General features: G+C 41.8%; 1 protein-coding gene across 1 annotated transcript in view; it reads left to right on the forward strand.

Annotated features, from left to right (window-relative positions):
• LOC6501642 (nucleolysin TIA-1) overlaps nt 1-19343 on the forward strand; it is an 86621-nt gene extending 67278 nt beyond the window's left edge. Inside the window, 6 exon segments of the mRNA XM_001955627.4 lie at nt 5890-5965; nt 14244-14346; nt 14461-14653; nt 16193-16540; nt 16835-17003; nt 17069-19343. Of these exon segments, the coding sequence (XP_001955663.3) occupies nt 5890-5965; nt 14244-14346; nt 14461-14653; nt 16193-16540; nt 16835-17003; nt 17069-17557 (1378 nt within the window). The 3' untranslated portion in view covers nt 17558-19343.
• Nucleotides 19344-23176: the final 3833 nt, after the last annotated feature.

A 23176-nucleotide genomic window follows, 5' to 3' on the forward strand; every position in this document is an offset into this window, starting at 1 on the left:
ATCGGCACCACAGCAGCAGCTGCTATAGAAACGGAAGCCATAAAAGGAAGCGCACTCCATAAAAAAGGAGGCCACACACCATTCGGCTAAGCTCAAAAGCGGCAACTTCAATCTTTGAATGTTTTATTTACTGCAAAATCGATATGGCTTTTTCGTTGTATTTTTTTTGTTCTCCTTCATCTACGTGTAGGGTTGCACAAAGACAAAAAAAATCGTGGAAAGTGGAAGGGTGTGGGGTTGAAGGGTGAACGAGCTTAACACACAAGTGCCAAGCGTAACGAGTTGCATGCAAATTTCTCAGTTTTGTTTCTCGCTTTCTCCTCTGCTGAAATATCACCTCCGCCGCTGTCCTCCTTCTTTCAAAGGGAAATTTCAATAGCAAAGCCAGTGACGAAGGGGACAGCATCGGGGGGAAACTGGCATCGGGAAACGTTCAGTGTCCATGGCAAATCACACACCACATAATTTTCCCGCTGCACTGCATCCGGAGATACACATACAGAGACACACACACACATACAATCCACACGCACGTATTCGGGCAGACAAACGCGTAATGGCTGCCCTGGAATTAGTGAGACTGTCGCCATTGCGTCGCTTCCAGGATCCCCAGGCGCATTACGTATGCATGGGCTCTGGCCGGGGAAATTGGAGGGTGCACGGCGTAACTGCCTGGACACGGGCTAGAGCCTTCGAGTACTCAAAGGCGAAAATAGCAAGCCAACACAAGTCAAACATCCGTGGAGGAGCCACCACAAAAGGAGAAATAGTTTCTACATAATAATAGTTTCTTAGTAATTTTGTTGATTCCTTCGAAAAATTACATAAATAAATTATATAAACCAACAAGTTTAAGCCAATATTTTCACTTAATTGCCATATTAAATAATAGATCTGATTTTTTTCACTGCAGAATAGAAAAAGTTACAGAGGTTTCAATGCTGATTGCGATCGCTACCGGCTTGTCCATTTTGCCACGTCTCCCCGGCTGGGTCCCCTGTTGATAATTCGAAATTTGTATTCCAATCTTCAAATTGTCTCCAAAATGGAATTGATTTTATGCAGATGAGCATGAAATTGTCTCAATGCGAGTTTTGCATGTTGGTGTAAATAAATGTAACGATGTCTGGGCAAGGGGACAAGGACAAGGACGTGATGGGCCCTGGTTTTCCTCAATTTTTTCTCTGTTTTTTTTTTTTTTGTGCTTTTGGTTTTTGCCATTACCCATTTCTCCATTTCCGTAGAGTGCATGCGGCGTCGAAGATGCGACGTTTACGGATTTGTAATTCACAGCCATTCCATTTGAGCCATTTCGTTTCTCCAACCGCAATCATACATATTTCCTCGAACCAAATTTATTACTTAATTCTCTTGGCCAGCAGATGCCACTGGCCGGAAAATCAAATCAAATAAAGCAACGCAGCCGCAATGAAAAACTCATAAAACGAAAATGCTCCAAGAAATCAACTTTAAATATTTGGCTAACCAAAAAGCCAGAATTCAGACCCCCATCTCCCTAAGCCTTGATTTTTTATTCCAATTTTTTTTTTTTTTTTTGCTCATTCCAAAACTCAAACAATGCGCTCGCTTGCATTTCATTTGAATTTACAACTGTATTCGGTATTTGAACGGGCAACGGCGGGGCGTCTGTGATCGGGGAAGTATCTGAGTATCTGAGGGCCACGCCCCCAATCCAATCGCTCGGCGGAGAACAAGGAAATGGAAATCATCATCGTTGGCAGCCATCAACCATCAGGGTTATCAGCGCCGAGCAAGCCAATAAAGTGCAAGTACGAGACAAACACAAATCGAATAAAAATTCTCGGCGCTCGGTGTTCGGTGTTCGGTGTTCGGTGTTCGGTGCTTGGCGAAAAATTTGCTGGGGAAATTCAAACCGACAGAAATTGGAATGGTAAAAAATACTAGCACTTGAACTCTAGTTCGTAACTGTGTGCAGTCAATAGCCCAAATGTGTAAACATGGCCAACAAAAATATTTCAATATTTCAAACACGCAAGTCACGCCACGCATGGCTGGCAACGAAGATGACGACGATGATGGGAATGCTGGATGAGCCAAGCTCAAATTCAAACTCAATTCCTTTCCCGCTTACTGATTGGGCCAAAAGGAAATTGAAGGACAACCGCAATTCATTGATTTAGTGCCATAGATTTTGACTTGGCTCCGGTCCTCCTCGCTTCGATTCGCTTCAGCTCAACATTCTCAATTCTGCCTTGTGCTGTACGCGATGTTATCGCTTTTCATTTGTTTGCACTGCTGAGTAATTTGTGTTTGCCATTGCTGTTGATGTGTTTAGCATGCTACAGCCCCGATTTCCGATCTACCCGATTTGTAAATTATATGTCTGCCCAGTGAGTGTGTGGCAAAGAGAGCGATGGGTGGCAGATAGGGTCTTAAAGTGGCCAGGAAATTGCAAATTGCGGGTTAAGTCACTGCAAGTTGCGTATGAGCGTAACGCCTTAATAAATACTTCACCAGTCTATTCTACCAAGGTTTCAATGATAGTGCAGTTCCATATGTCTATATTTGTTTGGGCAATAATGGGAAATCAACGGGAAGGCAATAAACACGGGTATTATGTGTCTAACACATTTGTTACTGACCCTTAACTTTTATTCACCCACAGCTTGTAAATCAATACCGAAATCAGCCACTTGATATTCATAAAATCTTGATTTTATTCCAAAAATAGTGAATGTGAAATTTTGAGATATTTGTCTCCTGGCCATAACAATACATTTTACAGCTTCAGCTCGAGCTTCAGCCTGTGATATCAATGGCTCGGATTGCATTTCCCATTTCGCATATGCATTTTACTTTCGTGGCACAGAGAAATCTCATGCATAAGTTTATATCGAACACGAAACTTCGAAGCATCTATAAATCATCCTTGCAATTTTAATTCAAATACAAAAGAATTTCCAACACATGGCTTGGCTGCTGCATTGTTGGCATAAACCAATTGCAAGGGCCGGAATAGCGGAGGACCCGCAACTAATGCGCTCAGCGAGCACCGCAAACATTCCTCTGGCCAAAAAGCAGCCCCAAGAGCAGATCGGGCCAAAAGCTACTCGAGCCCCGGGCCAAAGGCTTTGGGAATAAAGCCAAAAAAATATGTAGTATAAATAACCACATTTGTATGCGTGAATGTGCGAGTGTGTGGGGCTGGGATGGGACTGGGTCTGGGTGTCTGTGTGCGAAATATTTTGTTTAAAGTTTATAGTTTTATGCACTTAAGATGGAAAAATATTTTCTTTCTCTTCTGGTTAAATTTATTTTCGAGTATCGGGCACAGAGCTTAAGCCAAAAGCAAAACTTTTGCCAATATTTGTAAAATATATATTGATTGGCCTGAGCCGAGAGCGGGAAGCCGGAAGGGGTCTAGTCCTGTTTCATGGTCTCTACACTTGCAAGTACATGCACAGATCCTACTTATGCAGATGCATTTATCCCTTGGAAGGCTTTTCTCCTACTTTCAGTTTTGACTCAACGCCAAGCTATTGATATGAAAAGTTAGTCCAGGAGTGGAAAATGTGGAAACTATAATTCATGAAAGTTTATTAACAGTGTTAACAACTGTTAACAATTATTTTTAAATAGTGTTACAGGGTATTTGAGAATCTTATATGTAAGCCATTCTAGATTCTCCTGCGCATCCTTCCATATACTATAGACTTCGTCGCTCAATTCTTTGGGCAAACATTGGGCAAAATTGCCACGCCCCCAAATCCCATAGATACTCATAGTGCAACCCCTTTTCCATACCGAAATTTTCCCAGCTTTTCGTGCATGATAACAACGGTGTGGTAACGCAGTCTGAGGGCCATCGATGCTCCTCCACGAAAATCTGCCGGCTTGGCCCGGCTTGAGGCGAAAGGTTGTGTTTGTTTTCTGTTAAATGTTCAAATATATTATTGCAGCCCGAAGAAGCTCGAAGAGGGAGATTTGGGTGCAGGATGGAAAAGGGCAGGATGGATCAAGGGGCACTTGCAGACATTTTCGAATTCGTATTTACATGCAAGCCGGAAATTGTACGCCCCACACCAGAGGCTGCTGCCGTGTTGTTGTGTCTGCATGTTAAAATATTCAAACAAAAACGTTATGAAAATATGAACTGTGATGTTTATCGATTGTGAAATATGATATACTCTGGAGGGCAGAGGAGTGCAGGGCGGGCAGCTCTCAAAGGGAGTGCATACTCCATGCACACATATTGGCCTGGCCTTTAATTTGTTAGCCCAATCGCATTGCCAGTCAACGCCCCCATCAGACAAAAAGTCAGTGTAGCATGGAGAGACTCCTCTCCATTATTGGTTGTATTTTGGAAAATACATACATATTTGTTTTATATTTTAGAGATGGAAATGCCATCAGAATTCTTTAAATTCTAAAGGCTTCATTCGGAAATTCCATTTAATACATCATTAGTTTAAAGTTTTTAAATGCAAGTGCCCAATGTATAAGCCCGTATTTTATGTATCTGTGAATCCTGTTTATCCTGTTTTATGTGCTGGGGCCTGCGCGTTCGGATGTTTGTTTTACCGCCACGCCAAACAACCAAAGCCAGATCATCCATTCGCCTGACCAGGCCAGACGAGACGTGGCCCCGAGCAATTGCAGTTGAATTCCTATGGTAGCTAATAAATATTAAAGTTTAATTAAATATGTTTTTTGTTCGATATTTATGTGCCACTCGATGCACTGGCGCTCGCTCGCAATCGCTCTGCAATTTCGATTCTGGCCAGCCCACCCATAAATTTGCAACCTTGAAGCGCCACAAAAGCCAAAGAGCCAAAGGCCATTAAAATAGGTTTCTTTTTTTTTCACCAGCCACTTAACATGAAGGGTGTGAGGAGAGGGATAAGGGTAAGGGAACAGGGGCATGGGGCTAAACTAAAACTCATATTAAAAATTGACTTTTATCGTGATTTACAATCAAGTTGGCCTTTTTTAAATGCCGTGGCCGACATGCGGGTTTTGCCTTTCTGGCTCCAGCTGCACTTGGCAAAATTATACAGATTTTGAGATTTTTTTTGATTTGGGTTTTTAGTTAATTCAGTTTTGTACATATGATATAGGAGAAGTTTAAAGATATATTATCCTGGGTCTTAAATCTAAGCCTAAATCAAAGGATTCTTAACTTCTAAACCCTAATTTTTTTCCATAAAGATAGATACATTTTTTAAAGTGCCCTTTCTGGTAGCCGCTAGTGGCAATCTGCGCCTGTTGTTGCTGTTGTGGTTGCCCCACTCACACACACACTCACTTGGGAGGGGGGTTAAATATTTCTTCGTGGCTTAGCTTAGACGGGCCAACATATTTAAGCCCAATGCTGACGCCCGATTCTCGAGCAGCGTCCACGACATGGCACGACACGTGGTTTGGCGGTTGGAGGGGCTTTGGATGGGCTTCTACGGCAAATCCCCTCGACCACGCCACGCCACGGCCCCCTACCCGCCGGAGTGCACACTGATACATCCTTGAAGGCGGTGGCCTGCACACTATCTGCACTTCCATTACGAAATCCCTTTCTCGGCGATGGTTTTTCCTGTAGAACGCTTCATATTTCCTCACACGTAATTCTATTGGATTTCCAATGTCGACATCGACTTTGCCTCTTGACTTTTACTTGGCCAGGCAGCGTTGGCTTTCTAATTTGGCGATGGGTCGGGTCTCCACGAAAACTCATTTCTGTGCTCCTTTTTTCTTGGCATTTATCCCTTTCCCGGGTCAGAACACTATAAACCTTAAAAGATAACTCTAAATTGCTTAAATAAATTATACAAAGCTGCATTTTAATTGTTTTTCCGCTAAGCAGCTGAAATGAATCACCGAGATTAAATGCTTTTATTTTCTCCATCTTTACAGAGACTGCAGAGTTGTTCGTGATCCGCAGACGTTGAAATCAAAGGGCTATGGATTTGTCAGCTTTGTCAAGAAATCGGTAAGCTATGCCAACACATTCGGAACATCAAAGCGCCATATTTCCGCAACAATTAGAAATGTTTCAATCAAACTCGCATTAGCCGCTACACAAGTTTAATTTTCTAAGTAAACCCACACAAAGAAGCTGCTCATATCTTTGTGTTTTACCAGAGGGGGGTTTCTCGAATGAAATCTTAATTAAAACAAGTTGAAACTTTAGCTGAAATCCCGGCTGTCAACCCGGTAACATACAAAAGACACCTGTGGATGGTTCTAACTTTCCCAAACCAAAAACACACACACACTCCCACTCCAGGCTTTTCTTTAAGATGTGAAAAGCTCTAAGCCAAACGAACCGCACACATTTTTGAGATTTAATGCATTCTGTCTTTTGCTTATTCCGGTTAACAGCCAAGGGGCAAGTATCTGATTTTATTTTCTTCCTCATGGACACACTCGTATATCAAAAGCAGGCGGACGGCTCAAGGCTCCAGGATCCAGTCTCCAGGCTCATGGCTCACGAATCTGTAATGTTTTTTTATGGCCGCAGATGCATCGATTCTCACGGAAAAAAAGGGAAACCCACCCTTGTATTTACTTGGGGCTCGCTTAACATTTACACATCATATTCAATATGTTTAAACCGCAACTGATAAGGGTCCAAATAACTTTTGTGCCTGTGAGGGTGTTGTGATTGAATTTCATGTGCCTAATAGGTAGAAAATTCGACACAGAGTCCTGGTAACGCAGAAACACTGGCTCTGTGGCTTCAAACGAATGGCGTGTCAGTCAGTCGAGCAGAAAAAATGCGCAAGCTTAACTCTCAGACAAACACACACACTCACTGATATTCGAACTTTTTGGTAAAAGCCAAAGTCTAAGCCTGAAATCGATGCCACAGGAGAGGCGTAAAAGCCAAAGGTGCCGGCTTCTTGTCAATTAGGCTGCAAACGTTGAAAATTATTAATTAAATTTTAATGCTAATGCCATGAAATGTGCGTTAGACACACGGCCTAATAATTTGGCAGGCAAGCCAATGATTTGTTTGACATCCAAGAGATGAGCGCGGATTTGTAAAGGTGCCGAGCAGTGTGCAAGTGTGTCGTGTGCAAATACAACATAATCTTTGACACTTGCCTTTTGCCATGCCCCTAAGCAGGGCGGCCTTCTGCCAGATTCTGTCACTCAAATACACATACATACATATTTAAGCCAAAGCCGAACTTTCGGCTTAGAGCCGTTTGGCAACTGACTTGTTTTAGTTGGAATTATGGCCAATGTGGCGTATACTTAATGCGTTCCCTCCCTCCAGCTAACTAGTTAACTTTTTGCGATTCAAAAAAAGAGGCGTGCCAAGGGGATGGGGCGCCAATTTTCGAACTTTCTCGATTAGTTTCGATGCAAAACGGAAAAGAGGAAAAGCGGAAGGAGACGGAAAACACACACAGACCAAATGGCAAACTCAAATATTTCAAATTAAGTTTCTCAACATGCGTTTTGTGCACACTCGTGCAAACACTCATACGCCCTAATCCGGCACGCCCCTTGGCCTTGTGCCGGCCCGGCGTCGCTTGCAGCTGATTTAATGCAAATTTTATTTATGCGAAAAGTTTTATTAAATTTTTGTGCAAAGTTGATATTTTCTCTGTGGTTTTGCGGAAATTGAAAAGTTATTTTTCGAATAGCTTACTATAAACACACATACTCACTGGAAGGCTAGTGCACTCGAGCATACATGTGTGTGTCTTCAAAACTGCAAACCGGAAAAGAAAGAAACCGTTTTCTTTCATTCAGCACTTCCGGTTGCCGGCGCATGAAATTTTTCCAATCGCCTGGGAAATGCGAGAGCCAATGCACAAATGCCAAAGCCTTTCTCGAAAGATATTTAACGCAAATTGTTTGGCAACATGTTTTAAATAAACACCAAAACCTTTTCTTTTTTATTATTATTTTCATTTTTTTTGGTTGCCAGCACTCTGGCGACGCATACAAATTGCCATAATTTAATAACCATCAAGGCAAGCTGAGCATTTGCATGAGGAGCTGGGAAGACGATGCCTGTCTGCGTGTCATTAGCATCATAAATCACAACAACAACGAAAATGGCAGCATCAAGGGCACCAGAAGCGGTAGCAAGTACAAAAAATTTACGCAAACATTAAACGCAATAAACATGTCGATGTAGAGGGAAAAACGGAAGTACTTCCCGCACGGCGAGAAATTGGAAGTTGCTGTAGAAATTATTTTTAGTACAAGTATCATAATATTTCAAGTGAGACTTTATTTCTTAAAGCTTTGTTTTATTTTAATATATTTTAACTTCTAAATTAGTATTTTAGTTTTTTTTTCTTAGTGCAACTTCCTTGTACCAACTGTAATGCTAATGTCTGCCATCGTCGCCGGCTCCTGTTATTGTCACACATCCGAGGAACATTAACATATTATTGCACACTCACATCGCAAAAATATCTACAAAATAAGTATTAAAAAAAAAAGCCTCCTGCATCTTGAGTGGCTCGTCTTGTGACACAAAACTGATTTGCCAGCTTTATGGAGACAAAGGCAGGCTCAGGGCCAGAGATGCATTTAATCGTATTACTCCTTTGGCTCCTTTGCTCTTGGCTGACAGATTTTTCGTTGTATAATGCACTTAAATTTATTTAAAAGTTGCCACAACAGAATTGCCAAGGCAGGAAGGCCAAAAAAAATCAAGAAAAAAATGTGCAAAAAGGACGACAGCGAAAACGAATTGACAATGTGTGCAGCGAACAAGATATAATGTCGACTTCCCGGCCACGCCCCCACATTCTTTTCATCATCTTCTTGTGCAGTTCATTGTTGCATTATTATCATTTGTTCTTATTGTTGTCGCTGCCGTTGCTGCTGCTTCTGCTGCACTGTTGTCGCGGCAACCAGAATGCCTGTGGTTAACCCAAACCACCCCATGACCCACCCACAGCCACCCATCCGGCCGCCCGTTCTGATGTTTCTTTTATGATTCCGCTGCGTGGATGCTGAATGCCTTGTCATGTGTATGTGCACTTAAATTAAAAAGCATTCCGCATACATTGGCCCTAATTTGCGCTACGGTGCATCATTCTGTTCCCGAAAATATGGGAAGCATCATCAATAAACCAGAGGAATGGATTTAACCTTTTGTAATGAATGTCATGTTTGTGTAACAAAGAAAACTTAAAGATTTAACTTTTTTTCACATTTTGATTTAAAGTGACTTTCCTGGTTTTCAATTTATTTAATTTCAAGCCGGGCAATAAATCTGCTGAAGCGTACAAAACTTGGTTATAAATATAAATGGCCTGGACATTCATTTTATGCTTTCCATAATAATTCAGGAACTAGTGATTTGAGGGCCATGTAGGGACAACAAACACCCCGGACTACAAACTGCCCACACACGCATAAGCCGAAAGCCCGGCGGCAGTAACTATAAAAAAAACCATTCCGTTTTTTTGGGGGAAATGGTAGGAAATGGGAGGAGTGATGCCGATTGGGGGGCTCCCAAAACAGCCCAAAACTGACATTCATAAATAAATCCCATGGCATTATGCCTTGACAAAAATTCATTCTAGCGTGAAATACTGATTTTTTGGTCAACAACTCCGCAAACCCCACTCCTCTGACGTTTTGATGTGTGGTCAAAAATCGAAAAGCGTTTGGGCCTAAGCGGTAGGAAAACAGTTTTTACCGTTGACTGGACCAGACAGCCGATTCGAAGATGACTCGCAGGATGACTTTGGCGTCTTATCTGCTCCGTTCGATGGTTTCACATCATTATCATCACAATCATCATCATAGCCACCGAGGGCATCATTATCATTCGAGTCTGGCTGCCGAAAGTCGACAAATGGAAGCGCATTTCCACTGGGCAAACGATTTGCCACTTGAGTTATTTTATAAATATCAAAAAATCATCATCAGAGCTCAGAAGGAAGGAGGAACTCGGAGTAGGGCACTCACTGCTCCGAACTCGGGCATTTGGATTGCGGAAGTTTTATCTCGCTCGGCTTTAATATTCAACTTGGGGCTGGCTTGGCTCCTCGACTTGATATTTTCACGCTTATCTAAATAGGCACGTTAATGAATCTGACCGAAGAACAAAGCTAAACCGGCTTAGGAGTTGGCCAGAAAGGAAAACCTTTCAGCCGAGGAAGGAAAGGGCCTGCACTAAATACTTGGTGTCTACTACCTTTCTCAAGACAAAACGGTTGCCGGAAAAAAAGAGAATATACAGAGCCTGGGACCTTCTTATTTTACCAGAATGTGTCAGTGGGTTTTGGCTTGGGGTCTGTGTTTGTGTGAGGGAGGATTATCCCCTTTTTGTGTTTGAGTTTGCCTTTTTTCACCTTCTTTCGCTACAGTTTTTCCTTTTCCGTCCTTACCGCCTTGCCTTTTTCCGTTTGGCACAAACCATTTCCTTATTGTTTTAATAAACATTTAAAATGTCTTGCTCTCGGCTTACCGTGTTGTCTTCCCCAACACAAGTATATACACACAAAAAACCAGTAGCATGCTGCCCTCATTTGTGGCCTCTGAAAATGGCTATGTGGGAATGAGAACGGGTATGGGAGAAGATAAAGGGGTCGATCCCGGCGAGATCCACATGAAAAGTATGACAAAACCCTTTTAAACCACTTAAAAATTCTTCAACTTACTTTTGCTTTTCTTCATTCGCTTAATGAAGGTATTTCGCCTTTTTGGTTTTGTTTCCTGGCAGAAGTGAAACTTTGGAAGACCCCATCGCCCCGTCCAGGCAGTTATTCAACCACCGGACTCATTTCCGTTTCAGGCCTGGTCCGCAGCATTAAAGGATTCTGCGCCTTATCAAGTAATCAATATTTACAAAAGACCCCGGTCTCAGTCCCCAGTCTCGGTTGACTTTACACAAGTTTCGGCTGCAAATTGAATCTGTACGCAAAATGTTCTTAAATTTGAGTCTCGCGCCGAGCAAAAGTTTTCTGCCATCCATGTCCATGGAAATTAATTAACTTATCCCGAAAGCGGAAGTTGTCATTTAGGAAATTTTCAAGCGAAATGTTCCATCGCGTGTCGCACAAGTACAAGAACAAAAACCAAAAACACAAAACAACAAAAAAATAGAAGAAAAAGCTTCACGACTGGTACAAGTTGAACTTTTAATCAAAGGCGAATTAATTTGGCAACTGGCAGCAACTAGAACTAAGAGGTGTAGGCAGTGCTGGGGGTTGTCACAGCGACAGACCGGAAAACGATTCGAGTTTTCCTCCTATTAGCTGCAAATTTGCCATTCACCATTAATTAATTTCACCAAACCGAACAACAACCAAAGACTTCTCGACCACACACAAAGGAAATGTGTCGCCCCAACTGCCAATAGGCTCAAGCCCACAACGAAAACAGTTTCCATTGTCGTCGGTGCCGTCGCCATAGTCGGTCGTAGATTTTGGATTTGCAATTAGCCCAGACGTCCTGGCTACAACAGTTTTGGTTTCGATTCGGGTTCAGTTTGGGGCCAGGACTTTCATAAATAGTTTGGCAAGTCGTAGTGGGTGCCATATTGCGGTCGTCGAGCTGCCACTTGAGCAAGATGAATTGGTAAATTACTCGACAGACTCTTGAGCCAGGAATTGGGTTATAATCAAGTCATTAGGGGTGCGATGGACATTTTGGGGAAATAATCGCCTTGACAGTGCAAACAAATCATGGTGTTTACACATTCAAAAACTGATAAACCAAAAATTAAGCTCTTCCTGGCTTAAAGATACTCCCAGCCAAGCCTTCTCGCCCTTTTCATATGGTTTTGTTTTGCGTTGTCTAAGCAATATACCGCCAAAATGATTGATAAAGTTGGTTAGCTTCAAAGACTTGTCGAAGCGGCAAAAAAAGTGCCCTGCACAAAATGTCGGTTGCAGCTAGAACAAGTTTTTGTGTGTCGTCTGGACTTTGGAAATTGCATTATCCATGGTCAAAGTTACTTTCCCAACCTCGTTCCACACACGAACTTGGACAGGAAAATCGAGCGTTTGTTAAGACAATTTCAATTGACACATACGATTGCAATTGGAATTGGCACAAGATAACCAGAAAAAACTGCAGAAAATCGAAGAGCTGTATTAGAAGTGAGTCCTTTGATAAACCCCAAAAGATGCCTTCTTCAGAGGAAAATTGCTTAAAGCTCAGAGTATAATATTTAAATAAAGTTTCATGCCCGACAGGGAAACACATGATTGTTTGCTGCTGGACTTGTTCTTGTTGCGTTGGGGACATTATTGTTGTTGGCGTATATGTACATACAGTATACGTGTATGTGTGTATGCCGCAATCAACGATGCGTATCGCTTAAAAAATGTAAAATTTATAGTTTATGCAAATATGAAAAATGCAACTGGCAATGCATAAAAATGCGCACGCACGCAAACGGAGAGACTTATACCCGCGAACCCATACTCACATACTTACACACTCCGGCCAAATACACTTACACATTTACCCTTACGGGCAAACACACGACACACCACACGCTGCACACATCCAGACATTAAATTACGGCCAAAGTTGGGCGACAGTTGCGTGGTTTATCGCTGACGGGGCAGGCACTCAATTGTTGACTTTTGCTCAAGTGGTTAAATTACAGGCCCCAGAAAACCAATACATAAGAATTTATGTTCCACTCGTTTAATTCGTTCTGGGGGCATTCATGTAACTTACATTTTATAGCTCGTTTAACATAAAATAAAATTGCTAAATTGTGGCTACCAACCGGTATACCCTGCGTATGAGCGATATTACAAGTACCCGAATCTCATTAATAATTATCCTTTGCATTCGAAGAATGTATGCTTCAAAGTAACATGCTTTCGCTTAAGGATCTCTCCAGAAAATGTTCTCCTTTGGAATCTTAAAAGTTTTTCCTCACTCTGGTTTGGAAACCGTCGTTTTTCAGCCAGTGCACGTCATCGCTGATTTCGAGCGTTGCACGTAGCTTGCCACAAAGAGCAAGAAAATTAATGGAAAAAACTATACCGAAGGCAGGCTTTGGTTCAAGTCGAATGTTTTGTACCCTCATAAATTATTTCTCATAAATTTATTAAAGATTTTCTTCAACAAGGCAAAAAGGATTTACGATCCAGGATAAAGGATCGAAAATATTTTTAGAAGTAACCTCTTGACGAATACAAAATACCCTATTAGTGGGTAATACCCACTGGGTATTAAAAAAGAAATGACTGGGTGGTGCCAAGGAGGGGGACTCTTGGGTGGCTGATGCCTAGTTACAGTTGCTGCCAACCGCAGCCACAGTCGCTGCCGGTCCTGGGTCCGGATTTAAGTTGCCGGGTCCGGAAAACGGGGCTCGGGGTTTCGCCATTTAAAGAACGTGCAATGAGCAGCTGCAACGTCTGCAGCGCCGCAAATGCCATTATTGCATTGCTTTAGCTGCCTCCGCTCGGTTTCGGTCTTCGGTCTTTTGGTGTGCCGCAAGTAAATTGCTATGAAACGCCCACCACACACACTTCTACATACTCATTCCTTCACACACATATATGCAGACATATATATATTGAAGCATATATATAGAAGGCAGACTGGCTGCATGCAAGACCTTCTGGCAGTTGCAATCATTTCGGCATGAATCACGTTTGATACGCACGAATTACCTTTTATGCGAAATTGAAATTATAATTTGTGCACGGCCTTGTAAATGCTACGTATAGGACTTGTCCCATTCCGCTCTCCAACTTTCCTCCAGCCACACATTTTCCCAACACAGGACTGCCAGCCAAGGAAATCAAAGAGCAGCCGAGCAGCAGCAACAATGTCGCCTGCTTCCCGCAAGGAGCAACTTTTTAACAGGAGCGATTGTTTTTTTCTGTTTTATTATTATTTTTCTTTAAATGTCAAGGCACTTTAAGAAACGGGAAATCGTTATTCAATACTGGGATATGAGATTAAAAAGTTATATTAAAAAGATATAATTTATATATGTCCATTATATTATATTTATTAAAAATCAAACTAATCAGATAGAGATTTAAAAAAAAATAAGGTTGAAAATGGTTTCCAAAAATAATACATCCATTAAAAAGTTTCAGATATTGTTTAGAGTGTTCTACTGGCTTTCGCTTAACACTTTTTGAGCTGTTTGTTTATAAATTTCGGGTTTTTCTCGCAGCAGCGAAAGCAGTAGACTTTGGCCAAGACTTAACAGCCGTCGTAAGCGGCTTAGGCGGCTAGACAAACCCGCGTAAATTGCGATGGGCTTTTAGCTAATTGCTCTTCCCATTTAATTTGGCTCGTTGCAGGAGGCGGAAACCGCCATCACGGCTATGAATGGCCAATGGTTGGGCTCGCGCTCGATACGCACAAATTGGGCCACACGGAAGCCGCCGGCAACCAAGGCAGACAGTGAGTACCGCCAGCATGCCATCAGAATCCTAAGTCCGCTACCACCACATCCCAACTCCCACCTCCCTTCTTGAATTCCATTGTCATCGCAATGTTAATCTCCGCTCGTTGCAGTGAATGCCAAGCCGCTCACCTTTGACGAGGTCTACAATCAGAGCAGCCCCACCAATTGCACTGTCTACTGTGGCGGCATCAACGGGGCTCTTTCAGGATTCCTCAACGAAGAGATCCTGCAGAAGACCTTCTCGCCCTACGGCACAATACAGGAGATACGGGTCTTCAAGGACAAAGGATATGCATTTGTGCGGTAAGTTGAAATAAGACCGTAGGATAGATGATGAATATTATTCACTTAGTATAGTCATTAAGTTTAAATTAAAGGCAAATAGATCAAAATGACAATCGATCAAATAATAAAGTAATAAATGATTGGGCTGCCAGCTCCCCTTCCTCTGTACGCTCTGATATTAACCCCTTGTTGCCCGCCATTTTGATTTCGCGCGAGTGTGTGCACTGCGGTCTGCGGTGTCAGTCTCGTATTCGAATTTCCATTGTCAACGCGGAGGACACACACTGGCTATATCAATGGGTAGCCCCCATCCAAAGCACCCGCCGTTAATAAATCAACAACACTTTTACGCTCGGCACCAACAACCAATACAAGTAGGGGCAACAACAATCATGAGTGCAACAGCAACAACGAGAGGCAAATTTGAAGTTACAAACAGAACAATGAACCGCAATAACAGCGACAACGTCGATGGCAGGGCAGAAAAAAAAAGTACCTATACCTATACCCGCACACACTCACCGCAACGTTGGTAAAAAAGGTTGCCAAGGAACGGCTGTGGGGCTGGAGATGCACGGTGGTGTGACGGTGGCTCTGGTGGTGTTGGCGGTGGAGATCGCAGCTGCCGTCACGAATGCTGATAGGGTTTTAATGGCAGCCGTTGGCCCCCGACGAACCGAGTTCACCCCACCGCAACCAGGGAGGAGGAGATAGGGATTGGATGGATCCACTTAAAAAAAATCAAGATACTAAAAAAGACTTACACCATTTAAAAGCTGAATTAGTAGTTTATTTATCTTTTAAAACTGGCATAAACAGACACCTTTTTTTGCCAAAAATTGTACTCAATAATTTTTATCAGTTATAATAGATTAACTTCTAATGTTTAAACAACTAATAAGCCATATAAAATATCTCTAGTGTAGGCGAGAATTGTGCTGAGAAGGAAGGGGCCGGCAAGAAACGCATTGCAGTTGCTGGCCATGTCCATGGGCGCCTTTTGTGCACTGCTCCAAAACTCATTTGTGTGTTGCAAACGTGTTGCAAAAAATGGGGGAAGGAAAAACTAGGAAGAGGGGAAAGGGAAAAGAAAGCTGTAGCGAAAGTGAAGAAGCGGGAAGAGAGGAGGCATTGTTTGGCATTTTGTAACATAATGAGCTCGGGGACTACGAGTGCAGCAGCAGCTGTGGCAGAGTTGCTGCATCATTATAACCAATCCTGCAACAACAAAACAATTCCACAGACGCTTGTACCACTTTTGCGCTTTGTTGCCGCAGCGGGTTAAGCGGAAATTAAACTAGGCCAATCTGCTTACTAGGAAAAATATAGTATAGAGGACTATGCGAGTGAATCCTGATTTGAACTATAGTGATTGAAAATAAGCTAATTATATAAGCTATATTTAAAGAGAATGAAAGGATTTCGGTTAAAACATTTATAAAATCTTCCACATCTATATATGGTTTTAATAACAATGGCATTTACTATTTCAGTATTTTTTTAAATGCTTAAAACAGAACATAATCTATTATAATAATTCTTTCTGTGCATCCAAAGCTTCTCCACCAAGGAGGCCGCCACCCACGCCATCGTGGCCGTTAACAACACGGAGATCAACCAGCAGCCGGTGAAGTGCGCGTGGGGCAAGGAGAGCGGCGACCCCAACCACATGTCCGCCATTGCCGGACAGGCTCTGGCCCAGGGATTCCCATTCGGCTCGGCGGCGGCCGCAGCAGCCGCGGCAGCTGCCTATGGGCAGCAGGTGGCCGGATACTGGTACCCGCCGGCTCCCACATATCCGGCGGCGGCCCCCGCCAGCGCCCTGCAGCCGGGCCAGTTCCTGCAGAGCATGCAGGGCTTCACATACGGTCAATTCGCAGGGTACCAGCAGGCCGGATACATGGGGTAAGTTACAATAATTAAATTGGCTCATACTTCTTTTGATAATTCTTTTGATTGAATTACTTATTAATTGGCTTTAAAAGCTTTTGACCACTCTTATTGGTACTTTTTTAGAAAATAAAATAAATAAATAATAAATAAAATAAACCCTTGATTCCCAGAACAGGTCTGTGACTTGTTTTCTAATGATTTAAATGCCATTTTGGAAATAAATTCCCAAAAAATTTCATCAAATAAAAATCATTTTTATTTAGTCGGTGAACACTACAATATATGTTATACGTTTCCGTTTTTTAGAATGGGTGTCCAGTTGCCGGGAACCTGGCAGAGCGTACCGCCTCAGCCGCAGTTGGCGGGAGCTACGGCAGCTGCCGCTCCTCAGATCACCCAGAGCGTGGGCAGTGCCCTGCCCCAGGCGACCGGAGTGGTGGCCTATCCGATGCAGCAGTTCCAGGTCAGTCCGCAGGTGAGTTGCCATCAAAGAGTTGCCATTCTGATGACGTTGCCTAACGAGTGTGCCCAATCGCTTAGCTGGCGGAGGACGAGTGGCTGGCGCCTAGTTTGCTCGTGTAGCTGCCATGAGGGATGGCCATGTATTCCACGCAACAGCAGCAGCAGCAGCAACACCAGCAGCCGCAGCAGCAGCAGTTGTTGCAGGTGCAGCAGCCACAGGAGCAGCAGACGTCCGGGGAATACGTGAAGGAGCCGCCCTACCAACAACAGCACCACCATCAAATGCAACAGCAGCCGCCACAACACGGCCAACACCCACACCATCAGCAGCGGCAACAGCAGACGCAAACCCAACACTATATTCCCCAACTGTACTATCCATCTCACTGGGTGCAGCAGCAACAACAGCAGCAGCAACAGCAACAACAGCAACAACAGCAACAACAGCAACAACAGCAACAGCAGCCACAGCAGCAGCAGCAGCCGCAGCAGGTAGCAAACAACGAGCAACAAGCACAGCAGCAACAACCACCAGTGACCCAGGTGTATGGCATGCCGGAAGTGTAAAAATTAAGACACCTATTTATATACGATTCAACCAAAATCTAACCAACTTTTGGCGGCTGCTCAGATGTGGCGAATACTGGCCGGAGAGTGCAATAGTCATAATTCAAGTTGATCTAATCAAATGAAACCAAAAGAGAAATACCCAAAACCAAAGTTATGAATGTGTGTTATTTGTGTCTATTTTTGAGAGGGCTACACCTTGTTAATGGTGGGCCCTATCAGCAAAAAAATATAAAGTTTAGAAACAAAATATCTAAATGTATTTTAGTAGGTATGACATATACATTGTATATACCAGAGTAAGAATAGAGTGGGTGCTATAACGGATGTGGTTATGATTTACCGAGGCTTACAGTCAAAAGAATTGCGATTCACAAGAAAGCTAGAAAAAACGAAGAAAAACCAAAAAATATATTATATTTAAGAGTAGAATAAGCTGAAAAAAATTAGTATCTAAAATGAATATTAAGAGAAATGTGTTTCGTTGACTGAGAATTCATTTACAATATTTGTCCTATCTCTGAAGCAGTTCATGATGTGTTAGCTTTGCAATAGATTCCATTCCAGAGATCATTTCGCCAATATATCGATGTGCATAGGCCTAAGAATTAGCAAGTAGTCAATGGCAAGTCAAATGTTCCACCATTAGCTTCGATCAGTTGATTCATAATTATGAGTGTTTATCCAGCATTAACTAGAGAAATATCAAAGTATAAGTAACTGAGTTAAGCACCACGTAACTAAACCAAATGAGAAAAAATCACACCAGAAATCAAGTAGAAAATGCACTGAATACCGAACGAACGATCAAGCCGCAAAATGTAATTGTAGATGGTCCCAAGACTAGATAAAACAATATATATCCTAAACGATATCCATAGAAGAGGCTACAGCTCGCACACACTCACACTCGCGCCCTTACGCACTCACGCACACTCATAAGGAACTTATTCATGTATCTGTGTTTGTGTATCGTGTATATGTATTAAGATGAAACTATAAGATGGTCGGGCAAATGGCAAATCTAGCTAAATATTTAGACAAGGATATGAGAGAAAACGTGTAGCAAAAGCAAAATATAAAATGTAGTCAATGTTTAGCTAAGAATCATAAGTGTAACTGTAAAACTATACACTTACTGTAAACCTAAACACAATTATTTATGGTATTTACAACGGACAAAAAATGATATGAGATCGAATACAAAATGTAAACTATTTTTTACATACCAAAGAAACTGAAAAATCAACAAAAAGTAATGCGAGCATAGGGCAAAATTTAAAAATGGCTAAATCAAAATTAGAATTCAATTGGATGGTCGAGTGCCATGGAGCCATAGCCATGAAGAGCGAGTCTAATTTCTATAAGTTGTGATGAAAGCAAAACGATGTTACGGACAAAGAAATCTGATTATTTTTTCAACTTGGCATACCGTGTTTTTTGAGAGCCAACGACAAACTGTGCATCGGCAATGCATCACTTTACATATATACAAATCTATATATATACACCTATATATATACATAAATATACATACATACATATATACTAAATGTTATTTGAGCAGTCAAGAAAACTGTGTGTAAGAGCAAGCTATGCATAAATATAATTATAAATACTTTAATGTGGAGGAGGCAATGGAAATTAAATTAAATTGTAGCTGAACATATGTTGGAAATGTTGGAAAATTATGGTAAAATTACGAACTAAATATAATGAAGAAACGCAAAAAAAAAAACAACCGGAAATGGAAGAAACAAAAAACCGAAATATTCGACGACATATATATAATAGCATAATTATATTTAATTATGTATACATAGTTACGGTGTAAGCAAAAGGAATATAAATAAATGATTCAATGTTGTGTATGTACATATAAATATTTATAAAAAATATATATATATATTAATATATAAATTCATACATTAAAAAATGAACAATGTGCGCATAAAAAGGCAACTAACTAAAACGAAAATTGTATTAATATTTGCATAAAAATGTGAAGAGCCGACTGCAAAAAAGGATGCCGGCGAGCATCTGGTTTGCAAGGGCCCGGCTCAGACATATGATAGATCGTTAAATAGCGCCATTGGCCCCAAACAACCAACCAACCCAGAAACACAAAGTCAAGCACATTACGGCTATATATAATTGCATTTGTGAGAGCAGCAAAAACAAAATCAACAGCAAAATAATACGAGCAAGCAGCATAAAAAAGAGATTTATGGAAAGTGTGCAAGCAAAATGCCATAATTATGTTAAGCGCCTTTCAAAAGCCTATCCAATTCAATCAAAACCGAACGAAGCCCCCGGAATGAACTCAACAAATACACATACACACCAACAATCACACTCAAAAACACACACAAGCGCACTTGAGGGTGTGGCAGTAAACACGTTAATGTATGCATAGAAAAAAAAACAACGCTGCCAGCAATTGCAGCCGAGCAAGAGAGAAATAATCAAATAAAATGGGAAAAATGTTAATCAAAAAACAGAAAAACAAAATTAAAACCAAATATTTTGACTCGTCTTTTTCATTTTTTTTATGGAAAAACATTGGGGGAGCATCCTGAAGCGAGGTGTTTATCAAGGACTCACTTTGAATCAATTTTTCGATCAGGTAAAGGTGAGTATCTGAACTGTCAGGATTGAATTTTTTGGTTAGAATTTTATAAAAATGAATTCCTTATTAATTAGAACTATTAGAGGCTTTTTAGTTTTGTTTGAACAAAAAACTTTACGATTTTTGCTGGTAATCCTTAGTTCCTCTTTCGACATATTTCCAAGGCCTTAAATTATCGCAAATTCCAACCACACCATCCTCCGGCATTATTTCAGTGCGATACATTCAAATAAATTTGCAATGCTAATTGGAAATAAGAGAAAAGCTACTTCGAAGTCACCCGCCCAGTTCGCATATTCGATCCGTTCCACCGCTGTACATTTTGAAACCTCAGTTCGTTTTGCCACTCCATGCCAGTCACGTAAAATCAAAATTTCTCCCTCCATATGTGAGTGCACCTTTCAACCCGGATGCCATGTGTGGCGCAGGCACACTACGGAAAATACAAAAAATATATATGAAGGGGAAATACAAAAACGTCGCTGGTATTGCGGCTCATTGCACAACGGGAACTGTACAATTTCAATATTTTACTGCATTTTGCACTTTGGCTGTCTCTGGGCCTCGAATCCTGCTGTTATCCTGCCCGCTCCCCTTCCATCCTTCCGCGACCTGTTTAATATGCGCGCACAAAATGGCACAGAGCTGAAATATAAATAAAACAAATAGGCTCAGCGGATAGGCGGCCTCCTTCCCTCACAATGCATAAAGTGCACATGTTACTCATACGCCCGGTTGGTTGCGCAAACGCATCGCATCGAGCTTGAAATTGGGTGCACGAATTCATGCATCATACAAACACGACGAGGGTGGAGTGAATGTTCCTTTTTTTGTGTTCGTTTTTCTGGTTTACCCCTCCCTGTAAAATGTTCAGGGCACTTGAGTTAGGGACTGTACTTCTTAACAAATACTTGACTCACTTTATAGCTGTTTTAGTGGATAATTCTTTATACAGGCCCTGCCATGCAAAATATTCTGCAATAAAAACTAAGCGCATAAAATTTCACTGCATCATGTAGTTGCTCTGGCTTTTGTTTCTGTTGGCCCCCTGCTTTTCGGAAATTGCCAGTTCTTTATATTTCTTTTTTGGTGCAGTGCATTAAGGACGCCGAAAGGACAACTACAGAAGTGCACCTAAGCTGCCAAATATAAAAACTCCGCTGTGGCTCGAAGAGTTTGCATGAAGATTTGCCAGGGCTTATTACAGCGGGGACTCCTCCACCATCAAGGTCCTTTACGGTGCCTGCAGGCTGAATACCTTTGTCTCTGCTTCCGAACACCCAATCTTCTTCTCCTGCCATCATACCGTCTCCCAATCTCAATTCACCTTCCACCTTTTTATGCTCTTTTAATAGCACTTGTTTAGCAAGCAAACAACTCTGGCAACTTAAAAAACTCCTTCTTCTCCGACTTCCTTGCCCCGGCCACACACTCGCTAAAAATTTTTATAGCAAAAGTTTGAGTGTTTGTCTGTTTTATTAACCTTGCCTGGCTGCCTGACTCGACTCTACGGCGCTGCCAAAGTCAAAAGCCCAAGTTTCTGTCTTGCCTTATTCATAACAAACCCACATGTGGATGCTGCACTAGCGCTGCATCATAACTTTTTTACCAACATTTCTTATCCTTGTTTCTTTTTTATTAAATTCAGGAGAATCCTGATTGGTTAATGGGGAGTTTTTTTTAAGCTGACAGGAAATCGAATAAATAAGTTCGGGCTCTCCTTTTGTTTTATATTTTATTGAAATTTCATGGGGGATCCTCTTCAAAAAGCAAGGAGAGACAATATGGCCCCCAGCGAAGGCCATACCTAGGCTAATATCCATCCGATTCTTGAGCGGAATACCTTAAACGATTTGTGAATCGATTCTCCATAATTCCGCAGCAAAATCTGAGAACTGACTATTTTTTTATATATTTTGTGAAATTTCCTGCGGGATTTTCCCCTCCAAAAAGCAAGGAATGACAATATGGACCCCAGCGAAGGCTGTGTCTTCCCCAAATTTTTAACCGATTCTTGAGCGGAATACCTTAAACGATTCCTCATAATTCTGCATCAACATCTTAGAACAAAATATTTTTTTGATTTTTTGTCTAATTTTTTGGTGGACTCCCTTTAATTTCTATAATAAGAAGCTTATTAGATATTCTTCAGGTTTTTTTAATTTAAATAGGATTTTGAAACGATTGGAGAATCGTTTTTATAGTCAAACAGAACAATTAAATCAGTACCAGTTTCATGGTTTATTTTCATTTGACTCGTAATCGAAAACAGGATTAAGTGCCCGAATCCTCCGCTGCAGCAACCCTACAGCATTAATTGATTGCACTCGGTACTCCCCTTGGCTGTCGTAAATAAGCTGCCGGCCATGAGTCGTGCTTGATGCCTGATACTTGCCCACCATTAAGCTGCAATATCGCACCACCAGTGTTGCTGAACCACCATCACCGCCACCGCCACCTCCACCGTCATCACCGCAGCGACAAACAACAATCTCGTTTTCAAAGCAAACGCTAATGACAAAATGCTAAAATTTGCCCAGCTCCCGGCTAGCTGGAAGGAGGCGTGGCTGGGGGCGTTGTCTGGGAGCGCGGCCAAAAACCGCACCAAGAGCGAGGCATCCATTAATTTTCGCACAACCGCAAAATTCAAAATTGTTTATAAAGCTACGCAGAATGCGGCGGCGGCAGCGGCGACGGCATCAGTGACACGTGCGGCGATACAGAAAGAGCATCTTGCTATCTCTGTCACTGGCTTAACCCATTCGTGACCACGGGCGGAAAGTGGAGCGATGCAGACCCAAATTGAAATGAATTTTAACGAGTCAAAGCTATAAGTATCAGCAAGCAAAGGGCATTCTAGTAATAATGAAGCTTTCGCTTCATGTCCTTGAAATCAAAGTTCTCGAAAATGTCTGGAATATTTTATTTCTTTCCTTTTCCTTATTACGAATATTATTTCTTTAAAAAACAGAAACAATTACCAAATCGTA

Source organism: Drosophila ananassae, chromosome 2L (genome assembly GCF_017639315.1).
Source record: "Drosophila ananassae strain 14024-0371.13 chromosome 2L, ASM1763931v2, whole genome shotgun sequence".
Taxonomy (NCBI): domain Eukaryota; kingdom Metazoa; phylum Arthropoda; class Insecta; order Diptera; family Drosophilidae; genus Drosophila; species Drosophila ananassae.